This window comes from Dromiciops gliroides, chromosome 5, assembly GCF_019393635.1.
Source record: "Dromiciops gliroides isolate mDroGli1 chromosome 5, mDroGli1.pri, whole genome shotgun sequence".
NCBI classification, from domain to species: Eukaryota; Metazoa; Chordata; class Mammalia; order Microbiotheria; family Microbiotheriidae; genus Dromiciops; species Dromiciops gliroides.
Window position 1 is genome coordinate 212,246,051 of NC_057865.1, and position 12,005 is coordinate 212,258,055.

The 12,005-nt window shown below is 36.9% G+C and overlaps 1 protein-coding gene across 3 annotated transcripts in view; it reads right to left on the reverse strand.

Annotated features, from left to right (window-relative positions):
- CCDC91 (coiled-coil domain containing 91) overlaps positions 1 to 12,005 on the reverse strand; it is a 427,400-nt gene that overhangs the window by 248,036 nt on the left and 167,359 nt on the right. For all 3 annotated transcript variants that reach the window (XM_043966436.1, XM_043966437.1, XM_043966438.1), the window contains exon 4: positions 1,651 to 1,814. In XM_043966436.1, the coding sequence (XP_043822371.1) occupies positions 1,651 to 1,814 (164 nt within the window). The remainder of the gene's footprint in view (positions 1 to 1,650; positions 1,815 to 12,005) is intronic.

The window sequence follows — 12,005 nt, forward strand, 5'->3', positions numbered from 1 at the left end:
ATCATGTTTTTGAAATGATTCCCAACTTCTAGGATCTGGGTGGGGAGGCTACAGATGCTTCCGGACCATCTATAACACTCTGAAAATTCATACTAGCCTCATGTACTTTCTCATTTGGATTTCTTTAACTATCTATGCAATTTTCATAACAAAATTCAAATGAATATTCTGAGAACTAAGTATATCCTATAACAATACTTGACAAATATAAGTTTGCATTTTGACTCAATTCCTATGAAGATGAATATTAAGAATCGTTCTTCAAATTCGGGGCAGCTAGGTGGCACAGTAGATAAAGCACCAGCTCTGGATTCAGGAGGACCTGAGTTCAAATCTGGCCTCAGACACTTGACACTTACTAGCTGTGTGACCCTGGGCAAGTCACTTAACCCCCATGGCCCCACAAAAAAAAAAAAAGAATTGTTCTTCAAATTCTTTTGTAATATTTGAAATTCTATTAAGCAAGTGAAATTGTTGAACATCATTCTTAAACATTCGAATGGAAACTAATAAACAACAAAAATAGTATGATTTTTAACTAAATAAAGAATTATCAGTTAGGAAACTCTTTTAAAAAAAAAATCAAATGCTAAAGAGCAGTTAGGAAACTTTTTTTTTTTTTAGTGAGGCAATTGGGGTTAAGTGATTTGCCCAGGGTCACACAGCTAGTAAGTGTTAAGTGTCCCTGAGGCCGAATTTGAACTCAGGTCCTCCTGACTCCAGGGCCGGTGCTCTATCCACTGCGCCACCTAGCTGTCCCTGGAAACTGTCTATACTAACATCTGCATTGTTATAGCTCATTTACCAATTTACAGTCTTAGAAAGTTCCTTGGAGAACTGATAGGCTAAATGATTTGTCTAGGGTATGAGTTAGAGACAAAACTTGAACCTTGGTCTCCCTGAATCTGAATCCAAGCTCTTTAAAGGCAATGTCATCTACCTTTCATTTTCTGATTTTGTCCCATGCTGAAAGATAATTTTGTCTGATAATATAACGTTGCTCTATTAATTATATAAATAATACTGATACAATGCAAATATTTTAGTTTAGTATAGAGCTGTGATTCATCTAACTTTAATGAATGCAATTTAGAAATAGGATAACAGTCACAAACATTTGTTGTTTTTGTTGTTCAGTTGTTTCAGTAATATGTGACTCTTCATTATCCCATGTGGGTTTCTCTTAGCGAAGACACTACACTGGTTTGTCATTTCCTTCTCCACCTCATTTTACAGATAAGGAACTGAGGCAAACAGGATTAAGTGGCTTGCCCAAGGTCACACAACTAGTAAGTGTCTGAAGTAAAATTTGAACTCAGAAAGATGATTCATCCTGACCTTAGGCAGCTTCAAATTCAATGTGGTGAAATGCTAAGAACAAAAGCAGATTTTGCCTTCATTATTTCATATTATTCTTACATTACAAAAATAGTCTATTTCTTTAAAAAAAAAAAAAAAAAAGGACGTACTACCTAGGTGAAGCAACCACCACCTGTCTGGTAAAGCTAGGTTATCTCTAATTTCATAATGAAATACATACACACATGCGCGCACGCACACACACACACACACACACACACACACACACACACACACACACACAGTTTATATGTAGTAACACAGATTTCTATTAAAAACCAAGATCCTTACCTGATCTTTAGATAGTGCTTGACTTACAATATTATTGGTGGTTTGTGGAACAACCAGTGCATTATCCTGTGATGAAATGATGGGCTGGGAAGAGATCAAATGAGCTGAAGACTGGTCCAGAAGACTCTCAGGAGAAACAGGTGGGGGAATGTGAACACCAGAGACTAATAAAAAAAATGTAAGAATTTAAAAAAAAACTCAACTTTAAACATTTTCAACAAGTATTTTTCTTGTATATGAAACAAATGTTCTTTACAAAAACATATATGACAGTTCAGAAAGAAAAGCAGTATGAAATGTAGTTAGTGAAGACTGATAATACAAAATCTAACATACATTTTAAAAAATTTTCTATTTCACTCTGGTTTCAAAAGATAAAGCCCTTTTTCTTCCAAAAATCGTTCTGGAATTTATGACCAAAATAGACATAAAGAATATTATGAAATACAAACTGGATGATTTTGATTACATGAAATTAAAAAGATTTTGTACAAATGGAAGCAATGCAGCCAAAATTAGAAGGGAGGCAGAAAACTGGGAAATAATTTTTACAGCCAGTATTTCTGATAGAGGCCTCATTTCTAAAATATAAATAGAATTAAATCATTTAAAAGAAGGCAAGTTATTCACCAATTGTGAAATGGTTAAAGGATATGAACAGTCAGTTTTTAGATGAAGAAATCAAAGCTATCAATTACAATATAAAAAATGCTCTAAATCACTACTCATTAGAGAAATTCAAATTAAAACAATTCAGGGGCAGCCAGGTGGAGCAGTGGATAGAATACTGGCCCAGGAGTCAGGAGGACCTGAGTTTAAATCTGGCCTCAGACACTTGACACTTACTGGCTGCGTGACCCTGGGCAAGTCACTTAACCCCAATTGCCTCATCAAAAAAAAATTAAAACAACTCTGAGGTACCACCTCACACCTATCAAATTGGCTAATAGGACAAAAGAGGAAAACAATAAATCTTGGAAAAAAAACTGGAAAAATTGGAACACTGTTGGTGGAAACTGGTCCAACCATTCTGGAGAACAATTTGGAACTATGCCCAAAGGGCCATGAAACTGCATAGCCTTTGACCCAGCAATACCACTATTAGGTCTTTTCCCAAAAAGATCATTAAAAAGGGAAAAGGACATACATGTACAAAAATATTTATAGCAGCTCTTTTCGGGGTGGCAAAGATTAGAAATTGGAGGGATGACCATCAGTTGGGGAATGGCTTTAATAAATTGTGGTACATGAATGTAATGGAATACTGTTGTGTTAAAATAAATGATGAGCAGGCGAATTTCAGAAAAACCTGGAAAGATTTACATGAACTGATGCGGAATGAAATGACAAGAACCAAGAGAAGATTGTACATAATATCAACAACATTGTGTGATGATCAACTGTGATAGACTTAACTCTTCTCAGCAATACAATGATCCAAGATAATTCCGAAGGACTCTTGATGGAAAAAAACTGTGGAATCTAGATGCAGATTGAACCATATTCTTCCTATTTTTTTTCTTTTTTGAGGTTTTTCCCTTTTGTTGTGATTATTCTTTTGCAACACGACTAATATAGAAATATGTTTAATGTGATGGTACATATATAGCCTATATCAGATTGCTTGCTGTCTTGGGGAGTGGGGAGGAAAGGGAAAGAGGGAGAAAATTTTGAAACTAGAAATCTTATAAAAACAAATGTTGAAAACTATCTCAACATGTCACTAGAAAATAATAAAATGTTTTTATGGCAAAAAAAAAATGAGCAAAGATGATTCAGGATGTAGCCTTAGTCTCCCATCTTTTCAAAAGAACTATCTATACCAGTTCCAGGGGTGGAGCCAACATTCAGTAAAGAAGCCAGGACGTTACTGAACCTTTCCTGTTTTTCCCAAAAAAACAAAATTTAATCAAGATTCTAAATAGATTCTGGAGTTACAGAACCTACAAAATGACCGGGAGACACAATCCTCCTACTTGAGATAATTTAGAAGACTTCAGGAAAGGTCTGTGTCATGGGGGCAAAAGGGGAGGGCAGCTCAGCTCTGCTCAACACAGCAGGCAGCTTGACTCAGAAGCATCTCAACACTGCTACAATTCGACACAGCTGCACCTTGATACAGCTGAGAGTGGTAAGAAGCTTGCAATAGTGAGCCCTGTGCCCCTGGAGCCAACTTTAACTTTATAAGTTTAAAAATTGGCTAAAATAGGAGTAAGAAACAAAAAAGGACCCATAACATTGACAGCTTATATGGTGGAAGGGAAGACCAAAACTCAAACTCAGATGAGTTTGTCAAAATGCATAGAAGTGAAGACTCAAATGGGAAGATGATATTGTCTCAAGACCAAAGAGCAATCTTTGAAGAGCTCAAAAAGGCTTTTAAAAACCAAATGAGAAAGGCAGCTAAGTGGGGCAGTGGAGAAAGCACTGGCCCTGGATTCAGGAGTACCTGAGCTAAAATCCAGCCTCAGACACTTTGCATGTACTACCTGTGTGACCCTGGGCAAGTCACTTAACCCCCACTGTCCTATACAAAAATTTTTTAAAAGAATTTTTAATGAGAGAGGTAGAAGAAAAACTGAAAAAAAAATTAGAGAAATGAGAGTTATGCTGGAAAAAGCACAAAAATTGACTGAGGAAAACAAGTCCTTAAAAAATACAATTGGCCAAATGGGGGGGGAAATTGGCCAAATGGGAGAAAAAACTGACAAAATAGAAGAAAATTTGGCCAAATGGAAAAAGAGGTACAAAAGCTGAGGAAAATAATGCCTTAAAAATTAAAATTTGGGGGCAGCTAGGTGGTGCAGTGGATAGAGCACCAGCCCTGGATTCAGGAGGACCTGAGTTCAAATACGGCCTCAGACCCTTAACACTTACTAGCTGTGTGACCCTGGGCAAGTCACTTAACCCCAATTGCCCAGCAAAAAAAAACCCACCACCACCAACAACAACAACAAATTAAAATTGGGTAGTTGGAAGTTAATGATTACATGAGACACCAAGAATTTGTCAAGCAGAATCAAAGAAAATGTAAAATATATCATTGGATAAAACAACTGACCTGGAAGATAGATTCAAGGGAGATAATCTGATAATTATTGGACTACTGAAAGCCATGATCAAGAAAAGAGTCTAGATACCATATTGCAGGAAATTATCAAGGAGAACTGCCCTGAAATTGTAGGATCAGAGGATAAAATCATCACTGAAAGATCCACTGATCACCTCCTGAAAAAGACCCCAAAAGGAAAACTTTAAGGAATATTGTAGCCAAACTCCAGAATTATCAGGTGAAAGAGAAAATGCTCCAAGCAGCCAGAAAGAAATCATTTAAATATCATGGAGCCACAGTCAGGATTGCATAGGACCTGGCAGCTTCAACATAAAAGGATCAAAAGGCTTGGAATGTGATATTCCAGGAAGGCAAAACAAACTGGATTGCAACCAAGAATCAACTACCCAGAAAAACCGATTCTCTTTTAGGGGAAAAAAATGGAAATTCAATGAAATAGGGAACTTTCAAGGTTTCCTGATAAAAAGACCAGAATTGAACAGAAAATCTGATCTCCAAATACAAAACTTGAGAGAAGCAAAAAGGGGTAAACAGTAGGGGCGGTTGGGGGTGGGGGGGTGGTTGTTCAATGAGGTTAAACTGCTTAATTCCCTATGAGGGAGGGTATTACTTTTAACTCATGGGATTTGTATCTATATTAGGGTATTGTTATTAAATTAACTTTGATGTGATGATATAAAGAAACTTAAGGGGCAAAATAAAAGGAGACTGGGGGGGAGGAATGGGAAAGTGGGATGGAGTTAATTACATAATATGAAATGGCACAAAAAGAACCTATTACAATAGAGGGAAAGAAGGCAGGGGTGAGCATGGTTTCAACCTTATTCTCATCAGATTTGCTTCAGGGAGGGAATAACATACACTCCCATTTGTATAAAGAAACTTAGCTTACTCTTTAAGGAAGCAAAAGGGGAAGGGAAAAGGGGTATTAGTGATCGAAGGGAGGGCAGAAGCTGGGGCAGGGTGAGGAAGCAGCAAGAAAAGGCCAGCTAATAAAAGGGAGAACAGATTTAGGGAGGCAGTGGTCAGAAGTAAAACACTGGTCAGGAGCAATAGGCTGAAAGAAGGTGAAAAATAAACAGTTAATAATCTTAACTGTAAATGTGAATGGGATGAACTCTCCCATAAAATGGAATGGAATAGTAGAGTTGATTAAAAATCAGAATCCTACAATATGTTGTTTACAAGAAACACATTTGAAGCAGAGAGATACACACAGAGTCAAGATAAAAGGTTGGAGAATATATTATGCTTAAGCTGAAGTAAAAAAAAAAAAAAAGGTAGCAATTTTTATCTCAGACAAAGCCAAAGCAAAAATAGATCTAATGAAAATAGATAAAGAAGGAAACTGCATCTTGCTAAAAGATATGATGAACAATTATGTAATATCAATACTAAACATGTATGCACCAAGTGGTACAGCATCCAAATTCTTAGGGGAGAAGTTAAATAGAGGAAATAGACAGCAAAACTATATAGAGAGGGATCTGAACCTTCCCCTCTCAAAATCAGAAAATCTAACAACAAAATAAATAAGGAAGAAGTTAAAGAAGTGAATAGAATATTAGAGAAGTTAGATATGACAGATACCTGAAGAAAACTGAATGGGGATAGAAAGGAATATACCTTTTTGTCAGAGGACCATGGCACATACTAAAAAACTGACCATGTTTTAGGGCACAAAAACCTCACAGTCAAATGTAGAAAGGCAGAAATAGTAAATGCATCCTTCTCAGACCATGATGCAATAAAAATTACATGTAATAAAGAGTCATGGAAAGGTAGACTGAAAATTAGATACTAAACAATCTCATCCTAAAGAAGGAGTGGGTCAAACAACAAATCATAGAAACAATCATTAACTTCATCCAAGAGAATAACAATAATAAGACAACATACCCAAACCTAGGGGATGCAGGCAAAGCAGTGTATAGGGGAAATTTTATATCTCTAAATGCTTGCATGAATAAATAAGTAAAAGAGGAGATCAATAGATTGGGCATGCAACTAAAAAAAAACTAGAAAAAGAGCAAATGGAAAATTCCCAATTAAACATTAAATTAGAAATCCTGAATATCAAAGGAGAAATTAATAAAATTGAAAGCAAAAAAACTATACAATTAATCAACAAAACTAAAAGATGGTTATTTGAAAGACCAACAAAATAGATAAACCTTTGGTTAATTTGATTTTTTTTTTTTGGCAACAAACATTTTTTTTTCAAGTTACATGTAAGGGTAGTTTTCATCTTTCATTTTCATAAGATTTACACTTCCAAATTCTTCTCCCTCCCTCCCTTTCCTCTGCACTCCACAAGACAGCAACCAGGTTATATAAGTACAATCCACAAGTACTCTTTTTATCCAGTCTTTCTATGGGGTGGATAATACATTCCTTCATTAGTCCCTTGCATTGTCTTGCTGAGAGTAGTCAAGTAATTCACGATTGCTCATACCTGAAAGTCCACTTTTTTTCACTGAAGTCCCATTTTTTCCTCTAAAAGTTATGATCAGTTTTGCTGGATACATGATTCTTGGTAGTAATCCCAATTCCTTTGCCCTCTGGAATAGCATATTCCATGCCCTCCGGCCCTTTAATGTAGAAGCTGCTAGATATTGTGATAGCCTGACTGGGGCTCAACAGTACTTGAATTCTTTCTTTTTGGCAGCTTGCAATATTTTGTCCTTGACCTGAGAGCTCTGGAATTTGGCCATATTATTCCAAGGAGCTTTCCTTTTAGGGTGTCTTTCAGGAGGTGATTAGTGGATTCTTTCAATTTCTATTTTACCTTCTGCTCCTAGAATATCAGGACAATTTTCCTGGACAATTTCTTGGAAGATGATGTCTAAACTCTTTCCTTGAACATGGTCTTCAGTTAGACCAATAATTTTCAAATTATCTCTCCTGGACCTATTTTCCAGGTCAGCAGTTTTTCCCAGAAGATATTTCACCTTGCCCTATATTTTTTTATTCATTTGGATTTTGCTTTATTGTGTCTTGGTTTCTCATAAAGTCACTGGCTTCCATTTATTCAATCTTTATCCTTAGGCAATTGTTTTCATGAGAGAGCTTTTGTACCTCCTTTTCCAATTTCCTCCTTTGGCCAATTTGGTTTTCAAAGCTGTTGACTTTTTTCTCATGTCTTTCCTACATCACTCTCATTTCTCTTTCCACTTATTCTTCTACCTCTCTATCTTTATCTTCAAAGTCCTTTTTGAGAGCCTCTATGGCCTGAGACCAATTCATATTTGTCTTGGAAGCTTTATAGAGGCCCTGATGTTGACATCTTCTTCTGAGGATGCACCTCAATCTTCCTTGTCAACTAAAGAAACTTTCTATGGTCCTAACCTTTCTCTGTCTGCTCATCTTGCCTTTCTTTTCCTTAAATTTTAGCTCCTTAAAATGGGGCACTGTTTCCAGGCTACAGTATCCCAAGCATCAGAAGTCCCAGGTAGTATGATTTAAGGAGGATCAGGTTCTTCACTCACCTGACCTGTTCCCTGGTCTGCAGATGACCCCAGACCAAAGTGCTAATCAACCAGCTTTGTTTGTTGTGGTTGTCAGCTCAGACAATCTTGTGCTCCTCCCCCACCCGGGCCACTGCTATTCAAGCCTACCTCCTGGTTCCCAGCAGGGGTGAAAAACCCAAGTTCTGCCTCAGAACCAGCATAGACCCCTGCAATCTCTCCCCTGCCATGGGCTCAGTCCTCTCACCAGACTGTGAGCTTAGTTCCAGACAACACTGGTGCTTCAGCTGATTCAGAGGCTCTGGGGGTCTCTTTCTCTTGTGAGGCCTTCCTGGGACTGGATCTGTATCAGGGTGACTGTGGGTTTGAGCTCCACTCATGTCTCAGCATGGCAGCTCCCTCCTTCTGATCTTCCAAGCTGTCCTTGGTTGGAAGATGATTTCAGCACATTCTTTTGTGGGTTTTGTTGCTCCAGGAATTGTCTTATGGCATTATTTGGATGTTTTTTGGAGTGATCGTATCATGAGTTTGATATTTCACTGCATTTCCTCTGCCATTTTGGCTCTGTCCTGGAAGTATCAGGTAATTTGATTTTAAAAAAAGAAAACCAAATTACCAGTATAAAAATGAAAGGGTGAATTCATCACCAATGAAGTGGAAATTAAAACAATAATTAGGAGCTATATTGCCCAACTGTATATCAATAAATTTGACAATCTAAATGAAATGGATAGATATTTACAAAAATACAAACTGCCCAGGTTAAATGAAGAGGAAATAAAATTCTTAAATAGGTCCATTTTAGACAAAGAAATTAGACAAGCCAACAATGAATGTTTTTACTTCCTTTTTGAGGTTTTTCCCTTGTGCTCTGAATCATCTTTCACAATATGACTAATGCAGAAATACATTTAATGTGATTGCACACATATAACCTATATCAGATTGTATTCCATCTTGGAGAGGAGAGAGGGAAAGGCTAGTAGGAGACATTTTGGTACTAAAAATCTTATGAAAACAAATGTTGAAAATTATCTTTATATGTAACTAAAAAATAATAAAATACTTTTACTTAAAAAATTAAAAAATAAAAATAGATATTTTAATAAATTTAAATAAAAAGAATTCAAGCAATTCAATATGTTATACATGTGTAGTCATGCAAAACATTTGCACGTCAGTTTGTGAAAGAGACAAAAAAAGAAACTTTAGATAAAAGGTACTAACAAAAAATTATGCATCAAGTTGTATTCAGAAACCATCACTTCTTTTTCTGTAGATGTATTGCATTTTTCATAAGTCCTTCAGAGTTGTCTTGGATCATTGTATTGCTGAAAATAATTATGTCATTCACAGCAGGTCATCTTATGATATTGCTGTAATTTTGTAGACAGTACTGTGATGTTTAAAATCTAAATTGTGTGGTCACCTTAAATTAGAAGCTTTAGCACCAGTTTTTGAGCATTAAGCATTTATTAAAGCATACCAGGTATTCTTGTGGAGTTCAGAAAGTTAAGAAAAGTCCTATCTAGCCAAGAGTTCCAGCCTGGTCTGGTTCTTCCTCAAGGTCTCCACCACAAGCCTGCTTCAATCACAAACTCTCCAGCAAACTGAATGTGGAAGCTTTTTATAGGTCTGGAGCATGGGCGGTCCTTACACACTGCTTCAAGATGGATTGGTTATTGTCATCCAAATCCATTGGTCACTGGACTTGAAGGTGGTCCCCAGTTAAGTTCAAAGTCTAACTTCTGAGAACAATACCGTCTTAAGGGCTAGCCAGGTGTGATTACAATCTAGTTAACTTGAAGTAGGCTAATCAGCAGCCAATCACTCACTTAATTCAATCAGTTTAGATTAATCTCCAGGTGGACCTTAGAGTATCTGCTAAATCCCATTATTTTATCACAGTACTTTTCACTTTGCATCAACTCATGTAAGTCTTTCCAGGTTTTTCTGATAGCAACCTGCTCTTCATTTCTTGTAGAACAATAGTGTTTCTTCAAAATCTCATCCCACAGAGGCAGCTAGGTGGGGCAGTGGATAGAGCACTGGCCCTGGAGTCAGGAGGACCTGAGTTCAAATCCGGCCTCAGATGCTTGACACTTAATAGCTGTGTGACCCTGGGCAAGTCACTTAACCCCAATTGCCTCACCAAGAAAAAAAAAAAATCTCATCCCACATTTTCTTCAGCCATTTCCCAATTGATAGTCATCTCCCCAATTTTGACTTGACTTTTTTTTTATATCTCTATTAGGATACTAACCTAGAAGTGGTATTAGTAGGTCATATTATCCAACCTAATAGGCATGAGGTAGTACCCAAAATTGTTTTGACCTGAATCGCTCCAATCAATTGTGAGTTAGAGCATTTTTTTTTAATATGGCTATAGGTAGCTTTGATTATTTCATCTGAAAACTTTGTTGTCTTTTGATCATCTACCAATTGGGGAATGACTCCCATTTTAACAAATGTGACTCAGTTCTCTATGTATTTGAGAACTGAGGCCTAGCAGACAATCGTGCTTCAATATTTTTTTCAGTTACTATTGCTGTGTTTCCCTCCATCCTATTTCCTCCCCATGATTTTTACTCTATTTTCTATCTTCTTTCTCCCTGTACCTCCTCAAAAGTGTTTTGCTTCTGACTGTCCCCTCCCCAAATCTGCCCTCCCTTCTTTCCCCTCTCTCCCTTTATCCCCTTCTCCTCCTACTTTCCTGCAGGTTAAGATAGATTACTATACACAACTGAGTGTGTATATTATTCCCTCTTTGAACCAATTCTGATGAGAGTAAGGTTCACTCACTCCCCAGCACCTCCCCCTATCTTCTCTTCCACTGGATAAGCTTTTTCTTGTTTCTTTTATGGGAGAGACTTTACCCCATTGCACCTATCCCTTTCCTTTTCTCCCAGTGCATTCCTCTCACCCCTTAATTTTATTTTTTAAAAGACATCTTGCCTTCATATTCAACTTATACCTGTGCCTTCTGTGGATATAGATATAGATATAGATACATACACACACACACACACACACACACACACACACACACACACACACACACTCCATCTACCTGCCCTAATAATGAGAAAGTTCTTATGAGTTACAAGTATCATCTTCTCATATACGAATGTAAACAGTTTAACCTTCTAATATCCCTTATGATTTCTTTTTACTGTTTACCTTTTTATGCTTCTCTAAGGTCTTGTATTTGAAAGTCAACTTTTCTGTTCAGCTCAGATCTTTTCAATCATGTATGCCTGAAAGTCCTCTCTTTCATTGAATTCCCATTTTTCCCCTGAAAGATTACATTCAGTTTTGCTAAGTAGGTGGATCTTGGTTGTAATCCCTTTTCCCTCTGGAATATCATACCCCAAGCCCTCTGATCCTTTAATCTAGAAAGTGCTAGATCTTGTGTTATCCTGACTGTGGATCCACAATACTTGAATTATTTCTTGCTGGCTGCTTACAATATTGTCTCCTTGACCTGGGAGCTCTGGAATTTGGCTAGAATAATCTTGGAAGTTTTCATTTTGGTATATCTTTCAGGAGGTGATCCATGGATTCTTTCGATTTCTATTTTATCTTCTGCCTCTAGAATATCAGGGCAATTTCCCTGACAATTTCTTGGAAGATTATGTCTAAGCTCTTTATTTTTTTTTATTATTATGGCTTTCAGGTAGCCCAATAATTTTCAAATTCTCTCTCCTGGATCTATTTTCCAGGTCAGTTGTTTTTCCAAGGAGATATGTCACACTGCCTTCTAGATTTTCATTCTTTTCATTTTGTTTTATTGTTTCCTGAGTTCACATAAAGTC